Raw genomic sequence first — 24163 nt, forward strand, 5'->3', positions numbered from 1 at the left:
TGTTGTGTCAATATTTAAGAGTAAATTGAATGACCCAGATAATTATAGGCATACCAATTTGACACCAATCCCCCCCCAAAAAATGGAGGGGCGGATATGGGACTATTAATGAAGAATTAAAGAAAGGTAGTATAATTAATGTCAAATCAACATGGGCCTATGGAAAAACAGATCCAGTCTAACTTGAGGGCTTTGGTTTTTTTTAAAAAAGTGATTACAAGCTTGGTTGATAAAAGTAATAGTGTTGTTATAATATACTTAGTCCTCTGTAAGGTATTTGACTTCATACTGCACGATATTTTGATGAAAATCTAGAATGATACAAAAATTAGCATTGCACATATTAAATGTATGTGTTAAAAACTGGCTAAGTGACTGTCTCAACATGCAATTTTAGATGGTGAATCATTCTCAAGCAAGTGTATTTATAGTGGGGTCCCTAAGGGATTGCTTCTTGGCCCTAGGCTATTTAACATTTTTATCAAACCTGTGAGAAATCATATTTTATCAGTGGTCATTGAAGATGAGACCACAAAGAGGACAAGACAGATCAACTGATACAGAGCAATCTGGATCGCTTGGTCAACTGGGCATAAGCAAACAGTATGTATTTCAGTACTGCCAAATGTGAAGACAAATCTAGGAAGAATGCAGGCCATATTTAGTGAGTGGGGGACTCTATCCTGGGAAGCAGTGACTCTGAACAAGACTTGGTTGGGGGGGGGGGGGGAGGGGGGGGTGGCATCGGGGTTAGGTAGTTGAACATGAGCACCCAATATGATGCTGTGGCCAAAAAGGGCCATCACAATCCTTAGATACATAAATAAGGGAATCCCTAGTAGGACAGGGAGGATATGTTACCTCTATTTAGCACTGGTGCAACTGCTGCTGCAATATGGTGCCTAGTTTTGGTGTCCACAATTCAAGGGTGTTGATAAATTGGACAGGGTTCAGAGAAGAGCCATGAGAACGATTAAAGGATTAGAAAAGGATGCTTTATAGTGATAAATTGAACAGATTAAGCCCCTTGACTCCAACAAACAGAAGAGGAAGAGGTGACTTGATCAGTTTGTATATATGTGGGGAACAAATATTTGATAATGGGCTCTTCAGTCAAGCAGGCAGAAGCATAACACGATGCAATGGCGAGAAGCTAGACAAATTTGGATGGGAAATAAGGCATATCAAAAAAGTTAAGAGCAAGTGGAAGTGACATACCAGCAAGGGGTTGTGATGGATTCTCTATCACTGGCAATTTTTAAATCAAAATTTAATTAAAGGATATCTTTGGGGGTTTTTTTCCCCCCCCCTTTCTGAAGACAGAAATTAGTTCAGGGAAATTCTATAGTCTGAGGTTCTGCATAACAAGCCAAATAATCACAACATTAGCTTATGCCTGAACCAGTTAAGCACTTCAGTGCTTGACCTTTTAAGCACTAAACTGTGTACATTTTTACACTGCTGCTTTGCTGACTGATCCAGCCAATGTCATAAAGGACCATTTCATACCCACTTAAAGTTATACTATGCATGACAGTTTGGAGAGAGTTACACTTGAGAATCTGGGTTCCCTCTAACAGGAGAGGAGGCAAAAGCCCTGAACACCAAAAACCTCAACTGTCTTGAATAGAAACACTTCCAAACTATTTTCCTACACTTGCAAAACTCTGGGGGGTGGGGGTGGGGGTGGGGGGAGTCTGCCTATCCCGCAGTGGACAATAACTCACAGGAATATCTTGTTCCTATTAAAATGGGACGAGACTGAGGGAGCAAAAACAAGGCTTAAAGTTGCTCCCAGAGATCCATTTTAACAACGTAATTACAACAGATACCTCCATAATGAAATACATCAGTTTGACAGAGAAGCAGAAATTGTAATAAAATACAGATGCTATGGATTAAACTCAGCCCTAGCATAAGTGGGTGTAATTTCCATCAAGTCAATCGGAGCTGTACCATCTTGTTCTATGGACAAGTTCATCCCCACAGCCAACCATGCTAGCATACATTGAGTTTGTAATAAGCAACTAGCATACCACAATTTCAAGTGACAGCTACCAAAACTCAAATTTATGTTACGGTCCAGAATGAGACAGTTATTGCACACAGCTCTGTGGAAAGACCAGCAAAAATGAAAGCCAAGTGGATGGGGGAAAGGGAGTGGGGTGTATGAAATTCTAGGTATTACAAGGATACCACCATGAAATCCTCTTTGGAAGAGTTTCTCACTATTTCAATTAACTTCACCCAATTAAAAAGTGTACAGCACAATTTCTTACAACACTTTGCAGGACAAGACTAGCATGTTTACTGAGAAATGTTATGATACAGATGCTGCTCTTTATGTATAGTAGCTTAATACTAATCTGAAGAAGCCTGCAGTATTTTACTGTAGGATTTTTAAAACTCACTGAGGAAACCTTTCTGCTTCCTCTCACATGTGCTTCCATTCTACACACCCATGCTACACTGCGTAGAGGAGAAAGATTGAAGTCTGACAGCTTTAATCTCAATTTTATTGCTTTGATAAATTTTAGACACTTGAGAATATTAATTTAACACTGTGGAAAAACATTTTCCTTAGATCATTCCCATGTGGCTGACATTTTGAGGACAAATGGTTCAATTCACAAATTTTATGATTTACATTTGCCATTAGCAGGTGGCAAATTTTTTTGGTCGTATAACGCAATGGAACAAACATGTTTTGACTATCAAATATAACGCCCTGTGCAAACCCTGCTGATCTCTGTAGACATTCCAAGTCTGCTGATTATATTTAAAAAGCTATTTCCTATTTTGTTACTCATGTAGCATAGGGACACTGTACCTCAGTACAGGAAGGCACTATTTACAGAAGTACAGAAAAAAAAACAACAAGAGATTCCTCTTTCAGGTTTAACACAGGAGGATTTCTCAAAGCTGCGGTAGAGAACGTAAGCGTGAAAAAAAATTTTTAAAAGTGTCTGACGGTACACATTCTTCACCTTTTAATTAACTCTGGCATTTTGAAACACACAGCTGTTAGGACACAACATTTTGATTATAAACAGTGCAAAAAGACTGGACCACATTGCTAGTAAAGAAAAAACACTGCTACAGCACTGCGTAACTCCTTGATATACCAATAGCCATGTCATGGCCCAAATCTTTTAGGCACTGACACTTTTACTAAGCCCTTCGGAACAGGCTAAAATAGTATATGTTGTATTTGCACAATACCACTCCTTAATTGCAGCAGAGCATTTGCTATTGTTTCTGGAGCTGCAGAGAAGCAGCAGTAAAATTGTCCTCCCGGCATCTGAACTATAGCCCTACCTTTAAACCAATCTTTACTGCTCTGTAACAGTGGCTGAGCATGTGTGTTGGTTCTCAGACAACCGGTATTTAGTTATACGAAGTGTGAACGCTTATTTTTCCACCTCCACAAAAATTCTTCATAGACTGACAAGACAAAGATCTACTTTCAATAACGTCCTAATGCTGAAAAATACTAGCATTCAAGTTCCTCCCCCCCCGAAAATAAAAGCAAAGTTTGTAACGGAAAACATGGACTCAAAAGATCCAGAGCAGAATGATCTTGTACATTCAGTAAGGGAAAAGGAGTCATTTCCCCCCCTTTCATGGTAATTTCTGGATCATTTACTTTGCAGGACTTTGAGAACTGACTCTGGGCTCCATGACAGCAGCCAAGACTTTACTGAAGATGCAACTGGTGCACACAAGCATACAACCCAGACTGGAAACACCCTATTTGGGTTAAGGCTTGAATTCTGTTGCCACTGCGTCTGCTGCTCTTCCACTGTTTTGTTGCTAGAGGGCTGCACCCTTACCAGTCTCTCTGGTAATGGGCTGTCGCAGGCATTTCAAAGGGTAGCTCTACACTTACAGCTGCGTATAGCACACAGACACTGCATGTCCAGCTAGCATGGCTATAGGCAGGAGAGCGTAGCTGGCGGGGCACTGCTTTGGGGAGTAAAGTACAGACACGCCAGAACCCTAGTGTATACACCCCATATGGCTCGCTACATGCTCAAGCGGCGCTTTCTACATCTACACTGCTACTTTTAGCAGTGTAATGTTCTGCTGCCAGAACCCTTTCCCACTGCAGTGAAGGACTTGGGCAGCAGTGAAAGACTCCAGCAGCGAGAGGCAGAAGGGAAAGGCTCCCCACTGCTGGAGCCTTTCCTCACTGCCTCCTCCCGCCACAGCCTCTCACTGCCACCTGTAGCTATACGCTGTAGTGTGAACAGAGCCTGCCTTTCACTGCAGCAGGCAGCAGTGGCGTGCAGGGTATGCGTACCAAGGTTAGAAGAGGCCAGAGACTGCTGTCCTGCACCCTGTGATCAGCAGAGGTCACACTGCCCCATTTGCTGTGGTTCATTGGACTTGTATTTTCTGTTAGAGGCTGCTAGGTTGTGCTCCAGAATCTAAGGTTCCATTTCAACCTTATTTGTGCAAGGAGAACCTCAAAACGTGAGCCGAGCGTGAACAGATGCAGACATGTCACCACTATTTCACTACTAATTTTAAGCTATAGATAGAAAAGAAACAACTCTGGCTCAAAGAGAGGGAGGTGAGGAATGAGACAGCTAGAGTGCACTGCAGTTAATGCAGCAGCATAACAAATGGGACATTGAATGAGGAAGGGCAGGAGCCTTTAGGACAACGTAAGTCATTATAATAATGTCTCCGGTGCAAGATAATTGGCAGTTGTATGCAGTGTTACAGCCATGCTGGTCCTAGGATATTGGAAAGACAAGGTGGTTGAAGTAATCTCTCTTATTAGAGCAACTTGAGGAATAGTCCTGTGTAAACTCAAAAACTTCTCTCCCCTCATCAGTTGGTCCAATAAAGATTATTGCCTCACCCGCCTTGTCTCTCTAATTGGCCGTTGACTCCTGGCAAAAAAAGAGATACATACAAGTGTAAGTGTCAGTTAAGATTAGAGAGAGGGGGACATTCCAGGAGACAAACTTTTAAAAAAATTTGAAGTTTTAAAAATTGTTTCTAGGGAGAAACACTGAATCTTAGTCTCAATATGCTGTATGCATAGAATAAATATTTCTATTCTTTTAAAGCTAGAAAAAAATTCAGAAAAAGTTTAAGTCATCTAGAAATCTTTTTTGTATACAGGAGAATAAAAACATCCAAGAGAATCTCCTTTCCTCACACACAGATGATTCTATCCTGAGAAAAGAACAAAAAGGGAAGAGACCCTTATGGAGTTATCAGAAGGGCAACACAGCAGCAGAACGAGCCTCTTAGGTATCAATTTTTACATGAAGAGTAGTCATTAAGTGTAAATATGCTTTTATTCGTGACATTAAGTACCACATCATGCTACTCCATCAGCAGGTGATTTTGCCACCTTCCCTCCTCCCCCCAGTCCAATAAGTGGTCTACTGCTGGTTTAAGAATCAAGCATAAACTGCATTCTATGTTTGCATGTTGTTCATAAAACCCTTTGCTCTATGCAGGCAATACTCCACAGTTGGACTTTAGTGCCCATTGCTTGTGTTAATTTAAAATTACCACTAGTTTCTGAAGATTATTCCTCTCTACTTCATAAAAAGCTACTATTATCTGGCTGAATTATAAAAGCCGCCCTTCACCACAAGATTCTTGGTATTATTTAAGATTCTATACAATTTCAAGATCAGTGACTAAATAAGACTGAGTCATTCAGGAAAATTTTTCAGAGCTATAATCTTGAGATTGCAACAAATTAAAATTCAGTACTGGAGATTTTTTAGAGTATATTTTGATTTACCTTTTTGCTTCCTCTAGATGGCATAAATACTCATAAGCAATGTTTTGACGCCTCCGCTCATCCATTTCTTCTGCTGAAAGCCTTTCATCATCCACAATAGCTGTAAAAAGAAAAAAAAAATAGGTCAAATTATAAAGGATTAGAGGTGACCCACAACGCAATTTTACTAAAAACAACACACCCAAAAAAACTGCTGCAGTTGAGAAAATGCTCTTTATAGGACTTCACTGAGAAATATTTGCCAAATACAGAAGTACTCTTACCACACCACGTAAAAAAGGATAATGTTATAGTTGTAACACTGTTAAAGACCTAAGTTTTATAAAAATATTGGGGAAATTTCCTCCAACACTCTTCCATGCACCACATTCAGTATCTGAACATACACACTTTCCCTGCTTTGATTTATTAGCTTCTTCGTACTATTTATCTGAGGGGGCATGCAGAGTTCAATTATCCCCCACCATCACCTTTTTTAATAAGTGGAAGACAGACAAACACCCCAGCAACCACTTTTTCAGGCAAATATTAAGATAACAGGCAGTAGGCCTAACTGGGTTGTTCCTTACTCCATTATATACAATCCCCATCACCAACCTCCCTCTTTTGTAAAATTCAAGCCCTTACCATCAAAGGACAACTTCTCCAGTATATGTGGGTACAGTTACCAAGATTGCATGGATAATTTCCTGCATAGTCTTCTGAAAATTTAGGTCTACAGCTTCTATGGCACTAAACTTGGCCAAAAATTGTAAGTCCTGCAATTACATTCTGCCTACTAAAAACCAAAAAACTCAACTGCCCCCCATAACTAACGAAACTGTGCTAGTCACCACACTTATCTGCTTGCACGTTATTCCTCATCACCAGCCTTTGATCTATTTGTATCTTTTGGATTGTAAGGCCACTGGAGTGGGGACTTGTGTTTATTCAGCACCCAGCACAACATGCCTCCAATCATGGCCATTACCCTAGCATAAGTAATTAATTCCCCCTCCCCCCCCCCCGTGTAGTCTCCACTGGAGAAGGTAACCTCCATTTCAGTTCTAAAACCTGCAGTTGGGGTAGTATGGCTATGTCTTGTCAAGAAGTTCAGACGCACCCCAGAGATGGTTGCATTTTTGTGTGGGTAAAATTAGCTCTAGAGTTTGCAAGAGCACTTAGGATGAAAAACACTACATAAGATAGTGGACAGAAAATTCTGTATTTGTAAAATTTTTCACTTCTCGATCAGCCATTAGTGCAGCAAGCACACTGCCCAAGCCAGAAAAATAAGAAAATTAAACCATAGTAAATAGGGCTGTCAAACGATTAAAAAAACTGAACTGTGATTAATCGTGCTGTTAAACAATACCATTTATTTTAAATATTTGGTGTTTTCTACATTTTCAAATATATTGATTTCAATTACAACAGAGTATACAGTGCTCACTTTATATTTTGATTACAAATATTTGCACTGTAAAAAACAATAGTATTTTTCAATTCACTTGATACAAGTACTCTTGTGCAATCTCTATCATGAAAGCTGAACTTACAAATGTAGAATTATGTCCAAAAAAAAAAACTGCACTCAAAAATAAAACAGTGTCAAACTTTAGAGCCTACAAAGTCCTACTTCTTGTTCAGCCAATTGCTCAGACAAACAAGTTTGTTTACATGTGCAGGAGACACTGCTGCCTGCTTTTTATTTACAATATCACCTGAAAGTGAGAACAGGCGCTCGCAAGGCACAGTTGTAACTGGCATCGCAAGATATTTACGTGCCAAATGCGCTAAAGATTCACATGTCCCTTCATGCTTCAACCACCATTCCAGAGGACACTTATCCCTGCCGATGATGGGTTCTGCTCGATAACGATCCAAAGCAGAGCAGACCGATGCATGTTCATCTTTATCATCTGAGTCAGATGCCACCAGCAGAAGGTTGGTTTTCCTTTTTGGTGGTTCAGGTTCTATAGTTTCCGCATTGGTGTGTTTCTCTTTTAAGAGTTCTGAAAGCATGCGCCACACTTCGCCCCACTCAGATTTTGGATAACATTTCATATTCTTAAACATTGGGTCAAGTGCTGTAGCTATTTTTAGAAATCTCACATTTCTTTGCATTTTGTCAAATCTGCAGTGAAAGTGTTCTTAAAACGAACATGTGCTGGGTCATAATCCAAGACTGCTAGAACATGAAATATATGGCCCAATACGGGTAAAACAGAACAGGAGACATACAAATCTCCCCCAAGGAGTTCAGTCACAAATTTAATTAACATACTTTTTTAATGAGCATCATCAGCATGGAAGCATGTCATCTGGAATGGTAGCCAAAGCATGAAGGGGCATATGAATGTGTAGATTATCTGGCACGTAAATACCTTGCAATGCTGGCTACAAAAGTGCCACTCAAACACCTGTTCTCACTTTCAGATGACATTGTAAATAAGCAGGCAGCAGTATCCCCCCGTAAGTGTAGACAAAATAGTTTGTCTTAGCGTTTGGCTGAACAGTAAGTGGGACTGACTCAGAGGTGGGCCAACTACGGCCCGCAGGCCACATCCGGCCTGCAGGACCATCCAGCCTGGCCCCTGAGCTCCAGCTGGGGAGGCTCGCCCCTGGCCCCTCCCTCGCTGTCCGCCCTTCCCCCGCAGCCTGAGCGCGCCACACCACCAGCGCTCTGGCCCGCCGCTCTTGCCAGGCGGCGCGGCAGACTCTGGCATGGTAAGGGGGCGGGGAGCAGGGGGTCCCAGGAGGCAGTTAGGGGGGCGGGAAATGGGAGGGAGCAGATAGGGGACAGGGACCAGGCTGTTTGGGGAGGCACAGCCTTCCCTACCTGGCCCTCCATATAGTTTTGCAAAACCCCGATGTGGCCCTCGGGCCAAAAAGTTTGCCCACCCCTGGACTGACTGGATTTGTAGGCTCTAAAGTTTTACATTGTTTTGTTTGAGTGCAGTTATATAACAAAAAAAATCTACATTTGTAAATTACACTTTCACGACAAAAAAAGAGATTGCACTACAGTACGTGTGAGAGATGAATTGGAAAATAGTTGTTTTTTTACAGTGCAAATATTTGTAAGAAATATAAAGTGAGCACTATACACTTCATATTCTGTTTTGTAATAGAAATCAATATATTTGAAAACAGAAAAACCATCCAAAATATTTAATAAATTTCAATTGGTAGTCTATGTTTAACAGTGTGATAAAAATTTTTAATGACTATAAATTTGAGTTAATTGCGTGAGTTTACTGAGATTAAATCAACAGCCCTAATAGTAAATAAATTTGACATCATTCCAATTCCATGATATGCCATTTACAACTGTTAAAAGAAACAGGCTAGCTCCTCCATATTGAAGATACATGTGGGACAGCTGCTTCTGTGCCCACAATTGATAGCAACATGCACTATACAGCAACACTTCCCTGATGAATCACAGAACTCTTAAAGAGCATCCTGACTAAGCACATGTGCAGTTAAAACAAGTTGAAGTGACTTGCCTAAAATTCTGACCTAGAGTTGCTACTCTGTATAATACATTCACCTATATTACACTGAAACGTCAAGCTTAGCCATTTCAGTCACCTCCATGCATCTATCCTTCTCTGCATGTCTCCTCTTCTTGCAACTTTTAAGATTGCACCTATAATAGCCACTAAAATTTTCATCCACTCAAATCAAATTCATGCTTTATTCTGACTTTTTTCAGTCCATTAACTCCAGCAAGCATGACACTAATTTACAGACTGCAAAAAAAATCTCAAGTCAATTTTTCTCTGCAATAATCCATCAAATCTAAAAAAAGATTTAGTCTGTTGCTAAACATAATGGTATGAAATATTATAAGTATGTTTATTCTGTTGTAGGATTACTTCCATTTGTTAATATAAATAGTTTGTGTTTTCTCTATAGAGATATTTTCTATTGTCTGATGTTTATTGAGCTGAAGAAAGGCACTGTTAGTTTGAAGCACCAACAGTGTCATCAGAGCATTATTGAGAGAAAACTGGATGTTTGAGAGAGTTATTAGTACAAAGCAAGTCACTTGTTAAAATTACTCATCATGAGCCAGTCAGTCTGGGATACCGATATCGCACTGACTGTGGATATGACAGTATTGATTCTCTAGTTCAGGTTGGTAAAGTTTCCATTATAAGCCTGATATTTTCTCCAGGCACAGACCAGCTACTACAGCATCCAGAAAGGAGCATCCATAATGTGTGTGTTATAATATGAAGCTCTGAAGTGGAAGGAATGTAAGTATTTAAATTCTCCAAGGGAGCTAGTGGAGTTGTCTTTATGAGCTACTGAAGTCAAGAAGAATGGACAAGTTCCATAGGGTGGTGATACTTAACAAGTGCAAATCCTCATTTTAGGGCTCCAGGAAGCTTGTTGGCTCCATTGAGAAGACACCCCAGTTTATAATTTATGCAAATGTTAAATGTATCAGGGGACTTCTGAGGTTTAAAGGTGGACGAAAATGAAATTTTCTGACATCTCCTAAGGAGATCTTATTGAAGAAAGTTAAAGTATCTTTGGGATCCATTGTATTAAATGAATGGTTTATCTATTACTGAGGGCTGGAATTGTATGTACCCTCTTGCCGGGGGGGGGGGGGGGGGGGGGGGGGGGAGGAGATGTGAGATCTGGGGGTTTACGGGACTATAGCAAATGTGCCAGATAAAAATGGCCGTTTGGAATAAAAAAAAAGTGTTAAGTGGGTTTTCCTGGGGAACATCTAGGAGAAGGTGAATGCAAATTCCCCAAATCCAGTAATGCAAAAACCCAGCTTTTTGAAGCTGTACCTTGAGGAGAGGATCTTTGTCTCTCATCACCTGCTACCAAAGGCCAAGATCAAAGGCTGGAGCTCTATAAAGTGAGCTGCTCAGCTTGGGTTTGTTTCTGAATCGGAGACAGTTATGAACTTGTAAGCAAGTAAAACCCAGTGGTGGGTTTTGAAGGACTGATGCCTACCAGAGGCCAAAGTTGGCTTCGGGTAATCTGTAGTAAGCTTTAGAATGCATGCAGATTTTATTCTTTAATACATTTTCTCTATAGTACTTTCACCTTAATAAATGTACTTTCTTGTAAGACCTGTGTGGTAACTTATACTGCAGGCCAATATGCTGTTCATAGCCTTTGGAAGGAAAGCAAAGCACGGACTATTACCTGTCTGGCTAACTGGGCATATCACAGTGTAGGCAGGGAACCATACAACCTGGGAAACCCCTGGTCAGGAGGGAGAGAGATGTGGGTCTCCGCCTAATAGAGGTGACAGCTGAAGAGCCAGGAACCTAGAATGGGTGACCTTGAACACAGGTACAGTTGCCCTGAACTATGAGAACAGAGACAGGCTTGTCAAGATCTTGTGAAGCCAAGATGGAAAAAAATCTCTTCCACTTTTATCTGCAAACTGATCCTGTAGAGAGGGTTTCCTGTTCTGTATTGGGATCTTTAATTTTTGCTTTATTCAGCCAGCCAACTTTCAAGAAATCAGTTGTAGAGAGGTGGGGTCTGGGTGGAAAATAGGTCCTTAACTCCAAGAGGAAGTCTGGCAGACAGAGGAGAATTCAGCTGTTCTGCGGACAGATTGAGTAGGTCTGTGAGCCAATACTCTGTCACCCTTTACTGGGTTATACAAGTAACACTGGTTGCATCCTGCCTGATCTTCCTTATGGACCTAGGATTTCAGGGGGATGGGAGGAAAAAGCAGTGAGATCTTCAGATCAGGGAAGATTAAAGCATCTGGGCTAATATCTGCTCGAGAGCAGAAGAGGGCCTTTGCTTATCTTGGTGGCAAATAGGTCTGCTACAGATCCTCTCCAACCCCCACCCATATCTGAAGGAGGACTCTTTTCTCAAGCCTTTCAGCAACGACTTATGCCTGGCTGAGTACTGCCTGCAGAAATAAACCTGTCATACTGTTTTTTCCTCATAGGTGAAGGGCCATGGGAGTTGTCCTGTAATTACAAGGAGTTGCACTGCTTGGGGAATCGCTAGGGAGGACGGATGGATGGATGCCTGGAGGAGGATCTCTGCTTGATTCAAGGGAGAGACTGGGTGAACAAAGGGGAGCAGCAGCAAATCTGTTCTAGAGTTGGTGCTGCCCTCAGTGGTAGAATAGAATACTGATCAGTACTGAGGATTTAATTCCTTTCTGGAACCAGGAAGACTGGAACCCAAGCCAACAGTACCAAGGCCAGTGCGAGGGACTCCGTGCTGGAAGTCAATGACAGGTCTGCCTGTACAGGTCGGTCTGGTACTGTGGATGCTGGTGCCAGGGAGAAGTATGCCAGTAATGGGCTTCAGTTCCACTCACAGCCAGGTGAGGTACAGATTTGGCCCTGCTATCCTGTCCAGGTTCATCAGGCCTCCAGACTCAGGGTTCAGAGGGTGTATGACTCAATTTCTTGGCTCTCCTCAGAACAAGTTCTGTATGTAGACTCCTCCCTCACAGCACTGGAGCAGCAAGGGGGTTGGAAAGAGGAGAAATTGCTGGAAGGAGCATCCCTTTTTGGAGTTGGAGTTGAAGGAACTACTGTCCAAGTCAGATGCTTCCCTCACAGGCTGTTCCAGGAGGTAGTTTTAGCAGAGTATCTCTCTGGAGCAATAAGTTCAGGTGGAGAAGGGCTGACATACAAAGCACAGGCCCAGAATGTGTGTTTGTTTTGAGAGACAGACACAAAATGAAAACAAAAAAAGACACCAGCTGTTTACATCAATTTAAGGAACATGTCCCCATCACAATGGGCTCAGCTTGATGCCAGAGTGGTTAAGCTTGGCTCTTAGGTGGGAAGGCACTTTACAGTAGTCAGAAGAAAGGATATTTAAAGAAGATATACAGGGCTGCCAACAGGGCAGAAATTTGTCATGGAGCTGAACTAATCTAAACATTCACAAATTGGTTTGGTGAAAGGGCCCTCTGAGGTAGCAGGCAGGCACCTTACAGCTCCCTCTCACTGCCATGGAATGGTAAGGGGGAACGGACAGGTTCGGGGCAGCTCTGCCCATTATGCTATCAGGTGGGGGCATGTGCCTGCACATCTTCACTGGTCAAAGGTTCCAATCTCACATGCATGGGGTATACAGATGCACTATATGTGGAAGCTACACAGATTAAGGTCCCTTAAATATGGTTTTGTGATCAAGTGAGTTTTAGCTGCCAGGTTATGGGTTTGTTAGGATTCTGAAAGATATCCCAAAATGCTATGAATAGAACTGTACAAACACTACTTGTAAATGAAGAACTGTTCTAAAGAGTGTTGACAAGTAATTCAAGTAAAAAAAAGTTAGTGTCCTATAGATTATACAATAAAGTTAGTCACTCCAGAAATTACATATTATATATTTACATATACTAATTTTATGGTGAAGGAGTTGGAAACAATGGAATTTGTAAGACATATTAAAATGTGCAGAAAAATAAAACATGAAATGAACTAAAAGTAGCATTAAAATTTGAAAGTTTAAAATCTGATACCGAAATTTAAACAAGCTAATATACTAAATTACATCACATATGTCAGAACAATAGTCTATCTAAATCCACCATATGCTTGATCTTCTATCAGGAAACAATTACACCCTCTAATTTTGATTTTGTTTTATTAAACTCTATAGGCCTTTGTTAAGGTTCCTTCCCCACTCTGAACTCTAGGGTACAGATGTGGGGACCCACGTGAAAAACCCCCTAAGCTTATTTTTACCAGCTTAGGTTAAAACTTCCCCAAGGTACAAACTATTTTACCTTTTGCCCTTGGACTTTATTGCTGCCACCACCAAGCGTCTAACAGGGAAAGAGCCTGCTTGGAAACTTCTCCCCCGCCCACAATCCTCCCAAACCCTACACCCCCTTTCATGGGGAAGGCTTGATAAAAATCTTCGTCAATTTGCATAGGCGAACACAGACCCAAACCCTTGGGATCTTAAGAACAAGGAAAAAGCAATCAGGTTCTTAAAAGAAGAATTGAAGAAAAAGAATCACCTCTGTAAAATCAGGATGGTAAATACCTTACAGGGTAATCAGATTCAAAACATTGAGAATCCCTCTAAGCAAAACCTTAAGTTACAAAAAGACACAAAAACAGGAACAAACATTCCAATCAGCCATTTAAACGAAATGGAATCTAACGCATATCTAACTAGATTGCTTATTAGCCCTTTACAGGAGTTCTGATCTGCATTCCTGTTCTGGTCCTGGCAAAAGCAACACACAGACAGAGAGAACCTTTGTTTCTCCCCCCCTCCAGCTTTGAAAGTAGTTTGTCTCCTCATTGGTCATTTTGGTCAGGTGCTAGTGAGGTTATCCTAGCTTCTTTACCCTTTACAGGTGAAAGGGTTTTTCCTCTGGCCAGGAGGGATTTAAAGGTGTTTACCCTTCCCTTTATATTTATGACAGCCTTCTTTTGCAGTCTGTAAGCAAAACTCCTTATGGAGTCAAAAAGAGTTTATTTTAAGGACCAAAGGTATTGGAGGGAGGTGGGGGTGTTTGTTCACATATTTCTTGTGACCTAAAGTCTACCCTGTAAGTGGGCATTTGTCAATTGTAACGAAGTTTAGCATCATGTCTCAGCTGAAACAAAGACTCTGGACTACCCTTGTCTGTTTTCTTCTGGGGGGAGGAGAAGAATCTCTGGCCATGGCATCTGTGATAGCAACAAGAGCACTAGTACAGACAAGGTGGGAGAGGGAGAGGGAGAGAGTTTAAAGCCACTAATTCATTTAGAGATGCTCACTGCAAAGATCTGCACTCCAAACACTGGCAGCTGCCTGCAGCTTTGTCTAAATTAGCACTCTAATCATCACTACAACTCATACAACTGAACAACGGAACACTCATCAGACCCATAGAGTAGAGACAGCCTAAAACGTGGTTCTGAGTGCACATCTGAGTCTAACTTTAGAGGAAAACAGAATCATTTAATCCTAGAAGAAGATGCAGAAACGATAGTGATGGTCACAAAATTGCAGTAAGATTAGGTAGATTAATTAGACCCTGTCTGAACAAAGATTTTCAGGAGTTTGTAAAAACCAGAAATCTGTAGCCAAAGTAGTACTTAATTTAACACTTCTTTAGAGCAGTTACATAGTAAGAATCACAAACTATGTAGAAGATTATGATCAATCCTCTGGATTAATACTAGAACATCAGAATCTGATCCAGAAAGACGACTCCATACATACACCTGCTATAAAATATCAGAATATCTAAGCATTAAGTTCATAAGTTCACATAAAAAAGTCATTTTCCCCATGTTGTAGTCCTCCTGTCAAGACAAAAATCAACTTTAATCTGATATTCGAAATCTACAAGACTGCATTTATATTAAGAGCCTTTTAAAATAGCTGTCCCAACCCCACTATATAGCATCGGGGACAGAGGGAAGTTAACAGTACAGGAAACATACCTGATAAACAGGAACTTAATAACAAAAGTATTTGAAGTATTGGTTTCCACTCAGAAAAGTGATTCTAAAAAACAAAGGCCACCACCCACATGGTATTCCATATCAAAATGTGTTAATCTTACATGAGTTAAGTAATTAAAAATATAAAATCAATTTAAGTACCAGACCTGTAAACTCAGCCTAGACCCAGAGTTCAGCCAATTCTTTCCTTTTCACATATCACCACAAAGATTCTGCAAGTCAAGTGATATTGCACACGGGTAATTGACAGCATGACTGCATGTACAAAATCTTTATTACTGGTGGTAACGTGCAAGAAGCTGCTCAGTGCCCAGGTTGAGTTTGTGGGATAGCAGTGAAGTCTTTTTACTTGAAAGCAGAGTTAATTTGATATAGAAGTAGTGGCTTTCAAAACACAGAATCCCATGATCCCATTTTTGTAGTTATTTTTAGTATAATTAAAAACTTAAATTTCTACAATGAGAAATAACTAGAGGACTGCATGAAAAAGAAAGTCAAGTTTATTTTTTGTGTGTTTAGCTTCTTAAATAGTCCCATAAAACTGAAAGTGTCAAGTCATCTGGTATAAAACAAAATTTGCAATACAGCCTGAATGCAATTTTAAAACATTTATGCTTTAAAACCTACTGCAGCACATACAGTAATGAAAGTCTTCTTACAATCCTGATGTGTGCACAGGCACATGATTACATGTGATTGCAAGAACTGAGCCTCTGCCTGCTGGAAGTAACTTATACTGAATTTCAGGTCTTGAACTCTTCTGGCAGCTACCGGGTTGTGTTGAGAACTGAGTAGGACAAAGAAGGGGAAGAGAGCAAGTGACCATTTGGCAGAGCACCTTCCCTCACAGCTCCTTCTGTTGAAGATTTTTGTCTGGCATACTGAGGAGAGGGTGGAGGAGGAAGAAGAGAAGAGGTTTGTAGGGAGCTTACACCTTAATAGGTATGAATCTGGATCCAGGTGGTGTGTTTGGGAAGGAGGGGAATGCTGAGCTGTCATGCTAGTGCTTCAGTGGGAAAGTGAAAGCTTGGTAGCTAGGGATTTGGGGAGGAGGGGAACAGGGGGATGGGCAAGATGTTATTAGCCATCCAACATTTTGGCAGATTAAAGGAGATGCGACAGTCAGTGGTGCTTTGCAATGGCATTGGGGGGAGTGGGGGTGGGGGGGGGGGAGAAGAGCCTGATGCACAAGCAGCAAATCTTCCCACAGTGGATATAGGTCAACTCGCCAGATGGAGGTCAAAACATACTCCGCTTTCTGGCTCAACTGCAGGCCTCAGCCTGGGCTCTCTGATGGTGCTCCATGACGACTCCACCAGCCTTAACCCAGCTTCTCCAAACTGATTGTGGACAGGATTTTCCCAGTTGACAGTGGGAATGCTGAATTTCTTGAGAGAGTTTGCTTGACCCTTGTCACTGTATTGGAGCTTTGGCCTTCCTCTGCATTGCGAGCGGTTCTTAAGTTGGCCACAGAGCACAGCCTTCTGCAGATGATCTTGAGGCATGAGCTCCATGTGTCCCAAACACCAAAGCCTGTGAACATCTAGCACAGTCTGCATAGACTGTAGACGGATTATCTCAAGGATCTTGGTATTGGAATTACTTGGAACCAAGGAACCACCAAAGATTTTTCTAAGACAGCGGAGGTGGAAACGGTTCAATCTCTGCTCCTGCTTGGAATACGTAACCCAGCTCTCACTACCATAAAGGAGAGTACAAAGGGCATAAACCTGATAGATAGAAACCTGTGTGTTCAGGGTTAGTAACTTGTTATTCCAAACATGAGGTAAGTTTGCAGATTCTAGCATCAAGTTCCCCATCAAAGTTAAGTAAGCTGCTAAGAATTGAGCCAAAATAGTAAAAGTGATCCACGTTATCTGGAGCTTCATTATGGACTGATTTTAGGTGGAATATCGGTTATGTGACACCTGTTATGTGACAACTGTTTCTTGATACTGATTGCCATGCCAAATTTGGTGCATGCATCAGGTAATTCATCAGGTGAATTAGAGATTAATGCAGCAGCGTGTGGGAAAAGCAGATCCTGAATAGCAAGCTGGGTGACATGCTTTCTGCTCTGGAATCATCTGATGTCAAACAAGCTGCTATCCAGCCTCGATTCAATTAGTATGCGAGATTGATCATTTCCAAAGGCGTACTTGAGAAGAAGCCAAAGCTGGTGGGCGCTAAGATGCGGTGTTGCTTCATACCAGTATCAATACGAACCTTGGGTGATGTTTCATTCTCATACTGGATCCATGCTTGTGGAACTCCTTGACTAGGGAGAGCACCTTTTGAATTCTCTACAGGATCTTACAGATGCCATTCCTGCTAACTGTGTTGAAGGCATTTTGTAGGTCAATGAACTCTACATAGAGGTGTGTCTGTTGTTCATGACTTTTTTCTTGCAACAAGTACAAGGTGTTCTCAACATAACTAATATGGAGAGCAACCAGGAAAATCTGGGAGTATTAGTACTCAGCTAAATTATGACTTAATTGGCATGGAGATTTGGTGGGATAAATCTCAGACTGGAATATTTGTCTAGAGGAGTATAGCTTGTTCAAGAAGAATGGGAGTGGGGGGGAAGGAATGAGATGTTGCACTATGTACATCAAGAATATATACACTAATTTTGAGGTCTAGAAGGAGGTGAGAGGCAGACCAGTTTAAAGTTTCTGGAGGAACACAGAAGGGGATCTGTGGAATTATACCACTCAGCCTAACTTTGATACCTGGATAGATACTGGAACAAGCCATTAGACAATCAATTTGTAAGCAACTAAGGAGAACAGGGTTATAAGGAATAGCCACCATGGATTTGCCAAAAATAAATCATGCAAAGAGAAATTTAGGTTGGTTTGGCATGGTTACTGGCCAAGTAGAGAGGGAAAAGCAGTAGACATTATATATAGGTTCTATAAATAGAGATATACATCTTGATTTTACTAAGGCAACCCCACATTACATTCTCATAAGCAAGCTACGGAAATCTAGAGGAAATTATTATAAGGTGAGTGCAAAACTGGTTGAAAGACTGTACTCAAAAGAGTAGCAATCAATGGTTTGCTGTCAAATTGAGAGGGCATATTTAGTGGGGTCCTGCAGCAGTCAGTCCTGGGTCAGGAAAAGACAGTTACCTTTTCCGTAACTGGTGTTCAGGAGGTGTTGCTCAAGTCCATTCCATATTAGGTGTGTGTGCGCGCACTCATGACATGCGCCAGTGCCAGAAGTTTTTTTGGCAGCAGTATCTGTAGGGGACCGGCTCTGGCGCCACCTGGAGCAGCACACATATGCCACAGTATAAAGGTGCACTGCCGGCTCCTCCCACCCTCAGTTCCTTCTTGCTGGAAACTCTGAAGATGGGGAGGGAGGGTGGATTATGAAATAGACATGAGCAACACATCTCGAACGCTAGTTACGGAAAAGGTAACTGTCTTTTCTTTGAGTGCTTGCTCATGTCCATTCCATATTAGGTGACTCCCAAGCAGTACCCTTGGAGGTGGGTAGGTGTTCACAGAGATGTATATTGCAACAACTCTGCCCAACCCAGTGTTGTCTCTGGCGTGCTGAGTGATGGCGTAGTGCGCCATGAACATGTGAACTGAAAACCATGTTGTGGCTCTGCAAATGTCCTGGATGGAGACATGTGCCAGGAAGGCTGCCAAGGACACCTGAGCTGTGGTCGAGTGGGCCCTTATGATCAGCAGCAGCAGGACCTGTACCAGCTCATAACAGGTCTGGATGCAGGAGGTGATCCAGTTGGAAATCCTTTGCAAGGACACTGGACGGCCCTTCATCCTGTCCACTGTCACGATGAAGATATGGGTCAACCTGCGGAAGGGCTTTGTACACCCCAGGTAAAATGCCAGGGTGCGTCTGACGTCCAGGGCATGCAGCCTCCTCCCCTTCCCCTCCCCAGTGGTGTGCGGCTTGGGACAAAAAACAAGGGAGGAAGATGACCTGGTTAACATAGGAGACAGACACCACCTTCGGCAGAAAAGCCGGATGGGTTCGCAGTTGAACTTTGTTCTTGAACACTATATAAAGCGGCGCAGATGTCAAGACTTTAAGCTCCGACACTCGCCTCGTTGATGTTATTGCCACAAGGAATGAGGCCTTCCATGACAGATGGGAGAGGGAGCAGGAGCCCATAGGTTCAAAGGGTGGGCCCGTGAACCTAGAAAGAACCAAGTTAAGGTCCCACTGTGGGACAGGAGCCCGGGCCTGTGGGAAGAGTCTCTCGAGGCCTCTCAGGAATCAAACTGACATGTCATGTGAAAACACCATCTGACCTTGGATCAGCGGGTGAAAAGTGGAGATAGCCGCAAGGCGCATTCTGATGGAAGAGAGGGCCAGCCCCTGGTTCTTAAGATGGAGCAGGTAATTTAAGAGAGATTGTAAAGAGGAGCGTGTTGGAGAGACGCTATGCTCAGATGCCCAGTGGGAGAACCTCGTCCATTTGGCCAGGTATGTTGCTGTAGTGGAAGGCTTTCTGCTTTCCAAGAGGATTTGCTGGACCTCATTAGAGCAGGCCCACTCTTCTAAGTTCAACCATGCAGCATCCATGCTGTGAGATGGAGGGGGGTGAGTTAGGGGTGTAGGAGACGTTTGTGATCCTGTGAGGGTAGAACCGGTCGGTCAGGAAGAGGCCAGGGAGTGGCCACCACCAGGTCCATCAGTATGCTGACCCAATGTTGCCGCAGCCACGCTGGGGCACCCATGAGGACTTGGGTTTTTTGACATTTGACAGAACTCTGCTGAGTGGATTCGGTGGATATGCGTACATCAGACCCACCCCCCGACCATGACAAGAGAAAGGTGTCGGAGAGGGAGTCTTTGCCCATACCTTGTAGGAAACAGAAGCAATGACATTTCCTATTCTGTCTGATGGTGAACAGGTCCATTGGGGAGTTCCCCGCCTCTGGAAGAGGGTCCAGGCTACCTCTGGATGTAGCACCCACTTGTGGCAAGAGGAAAAGGATCTGCCGAGGCGATCTACCAACGTGTTCCTGATGCCAGGGAGGTGACAGGCCTCCAGTTGGATGGCATAGTCGATGCAGAAAACCTGCAGTCGGAGTGTCTCTTGGCAGAGGGCCGATGAGCATTGTCGTCCCCTCCGGCCGCCTGTTGATGTAGAACATCGAGGCCATATTGTAAGTCACTCTCACCACCCTGACTGCTAGATGTGGTACAAAGACTCAGCTGGCCAAGCGTACTGCTCTAAGCTCCTTGACGTTTACGTGCAATGTCATGTCCCCTGGGGACCACATGCCCTGTGTCTGGAGGCCACCAAGATGTGCCCCCTGGCCGAGGTCTGAGGCATCTGATGTCACTTGATTGAGTGACAAGGGCTGTCAAATGGAACTCCTTCCAGGACCACCCTGGGATCAGTCCACCATTGTAGCGAGGTAATTATCGTCGGTGGTATGGTAACCACCTTTTCCAGGTGACCTCTGGACTGGGAATAGACCATCATCAGCCACTGCTGTAAGGGCTGCATCCTGAGCCTGGCACAGTGCATGACATACATACAGGTTTCAGAGTAACAGCTGTGTTAGTCTGTATTTGCAAAAAGAAAAGGAGTACTTGTTGCACCTTAGAGACTAACCAATTTATTTGAGCATAAGCTTTCGTGAAGTGAGCTGTAGCTCATGAAAGCTTATGCTCAAATAAATTGGTTAGTCTCTAAGGTGCCACAAGTACTCCTTTTCTTTATACATACATGCTGCCATGTAGCCCAGCAGGTGCAGGCAAACCCTGGATGTGGTCAGGGGGAACAGACTCCCGCAATGAGGTCCAGCATCATCGAAAAGCTCTGGAGCCAGGGGAGTCAAGTACTGCTCCAATGAACTCTATCCTCTGCACCAGAACTAACATCAACTTTGTGTCATTTACCAGCAGGCCCAGGGATCAGCACATGGCCTGCAGCACCACGTCATCCCTCTGAACTTGGGACCTGGAGTGGCCTTTGATGAGCCAGTCATCAAGGTACGGGTAGATCTGGATACCTCAATGTCTGAAATAAGCGGCTACTACCAACATCCACTTAGTGAACATCCTCAGTGTGGTTGTGAGGCCAAATGGGAGGACCGTGAACTGACAGTGGTCAGGGCCCACCGTGAAACATAGGAAGCATTTGTGACCTTGAAAGATCGCTATGTGGAAATATGCGTCCTTCAAGTCAAGGGTGGCATACCAGTCTCCCGGATCCAGGGAGGGGATAATGGAAGCCAGGGAGACCAACTTCTTTAGGTATTTGTTGAGGTCTCACAGGTCCAAGATGGGCTGTAGACCACCCTTGGCCTTTGGGATTAAAGAGTACCAGAAATAGAACCCTTTGTTCCTGCACTCACAAGGAATCTTTTCGACCACACCCAGTTGCAGCAACTCTTCACCTCCTGCATGAGAAGACTCTCTAGACTGAGTCCCGTCCGGGACCAACTAACTAGAACTATATACACAACTATTTTACAGGTTTCAGAGCAACAGCCGTGTTAGTCTGTATTCACAAAAAGAAAAGGAGTACTTGTGGCACCTTAGAGGCTAACCAATTTATTTGAGCATGAGCTTTCATGAGCTACAGCTCACTTCATCGGATGCAGGAAGACTCATTCATGAAGCACAGTGAACAAAGGGAAAAGTAGCCGAAGCAACAGATGTTCCAGCACAGTCGCTGGTGGCAAGAAGGAGCTGAGAATGGAGGGAGCTAGTGGCGCCCCGTATACCACGGCATCTGTCCAGGGGGCACCAGAGCCAGTCCCCTATGGATACCGCTGAGGAAAAAATTTCTGGCACAAGTGCATGTGGTGAGCACATACACCTAATATGGAGTGGACATGAGCAAGCACTTGAACTATTCAATATTTTCATTTATGACATGGATAGTGGAGTGGAGAGTATGTTTATAATCGCCACATGACACCAATCTGGGAGGACTGCAAGCACTTTGGAGGACAAGACTAGAATTCAAAATGACTTTGAAAAGTTAGAGAATTGGTCTGAAAAAAATTAACACGAAATTCAGTCGAGACAAGTGCAAAGCATTTAACTTAAGACGGAAAAAACAAACATACAAATACAAAATGAGGAATAACTGGCTAAGCAGTAGTACTGCCAAAAAAGGTCTGGGTATTATAGTGGATCACAAATAGAATGATTCAGTGTGCTGCAGTTGCAACACACACACACCCCCCCTCCACCTATCATTCCTGGGTGTATTAACAGGAGTGTTGTACATAAAAAGACAAAAGAACGCAATTGTTCTGCTGTGTTTGGCATTGTTGAGGCCTCAGCTCCTGGAGTTCGGTGTCCAATTCTGCATGCCACACCTTGGGAAAGATGTGGACAAATTGCAGAAAATCCAGAGAAGAGCAGCAAAAGTGACAAAAGGTTGAGAAAATCTGACCTGTGAGGAAAGGTTAAAAAACCTGGCTATGTTTAATTTTGAGGAAAAAAGACAGGGGGAGGAGGGACCAGAGAACAGTTTTAAAAAATATTAAGGGCTGTTTATATAAATATATAAAAAAAAAAAAAAAAAGGATAGTGATCAGTTGTTCTCCATGTCCACTGAAGGTAGAACAAGTAGTAAAGGGCTTAATCAAGTTTAGATATTAAAAAAAACCTACAAGGATAGTTAAATTCTGGAATAGGCCTCCAAGGCAGGTTGTAGAATCCCCATCATTGGAGGTTAAGAACAGGCTGGACAGAAGGCTGTCAGGGATGGTTTAGATTTAATTACCACCTAGACAAAACCAAGTTATTTTAACTTTGGCTATGTCGGTGAATTCATGAGCTTGCATGAAAAGTTATTAGAAGCTGTTCTGGACCATTCTGTTCTGTAAAATGGTTGTTTTGTATTGAAGTATTTATTTTTGCTGCAAAAAAGCTACTTTCTCCCAAAGTTCTCATTCTCTGATCCTATAGGCCTCCTATAGAATTCCATATTCAAAGAGCACAGCAGCAAATGAGTAGGACAAGTCCCTGGATAATAAAAGTGGCTAGCCCAGCATGGGTTTTTTGTGTGTGTTTTTTTTAAATGGCTCCAATCCATGCCCCACAAGTTCTCTACACCAGCTGACACACAGCAAGCTTTCAAAACTTACTACTGAGAAAATGCAGGCCAAAGAGACACTGGAATTTTTGAAAAAGTGTGATTTGAATAATAAGTACGTAACTAATCTCTCTAAACCTGTGCTTTCCAATTCTCTCAAATTCACACACGCACATGCACGCAAAGAAATAAGTTGCCCTGGTCAAGTTACTGTATGTCTGACTGTCAGCTTGAGAGCTCTTGGAAGACTGGCACAATAGAAGTATACACATCTCTTCTGACAAGAAGATCAAGTCTAGTCTATTTTTACTGCAGTAGTATCCAGTCATGAGCCAGGACCTCACTGTGCTAGGCACTATACAAAAAGAGAATAAAGACTGTGTTGCACCTGAATTTAAGTGCGAATTTGTTAACTGGGGGGGGGGGGGGGGGGGGGGAAGGGGGGAAAGGGGAAGATACCTGGATGTAAAATTAGAGAGGTTTTGTAAGCCACTTCTTCCTTGGACCTTTTCATGTCTCCCCTCCCTCCCAAAAAACCCTCCTTTATCTTATTGTAAACACTAGTACTTTAAATCCCAGAAAAACCCTTCTCCTGCACCAGAAAAATAAAACCAGACTTTGCAGCCTGCTGTATCTGCTACCACATGTTCAACCACAACCATTTTCAGAGATTTAGCATTGCTTCCAAAATATAAACAGTAGGGCTATCACACCAGGGAACTGTGATGCAACAATGGCCACAGCCTGTGGTTCTGGAGCCAAGCATCAACACTGCTATATTTTATGGAGTCTGTCAAGTGTCAACATTGGCAGGAAAGTGCTGGGATTCTGGAACAAGTCTCAACTTACGTGGCCTAATTCTTGAATTCCCACAAAGTTTAAAAAAAAAAAAAAGTCATATTTAGCCCTACAGACACA

The 24163-nt window shown here is 42.7% G+C and overlaps 1 protein-coding gene across 3 annotated transcripts in view; it reads right to left on the reverse strand.

Moving 5' to 3' along the window:
* Positions 1 to 24163, reverse strand: part of IQGAP2 (IQ motif containing GTPase activating protein 2) — a 225181-nt gene that overhangs the window by 169434 nt on the left and 31584 nt on the right. For all 3 annotated transcript variants that reach the window (XM_037902978.2, XM_037902979.2, XM_043546515.1), the window contains exon 2: positions 5774 to 5873. In XM_037902978.2, the coding sequence (XP_037758906.1) occupies positions 5774 to 5873 (100 nt within the window). The remainder of the gene's footprint in view (positions 1 to 5773; positions 5874 to 24163) is intronic.

Source organism: Chelonia mydas, chromosome 5 (genome assembly GCF_015237465.2).
Source record: "Chelonia mydas isolate rCheMyd1 chromosome 5, rCheMyd1.pri.v2, whole genome shotgun sequence".
In the NCBI taxonomy this organism is placed as follows: domain Eukaryota; kingdom Metazoa; phylum Chordata; order Testudines; family Cheloniidae; genus Chelonia; species Chelonia mydas.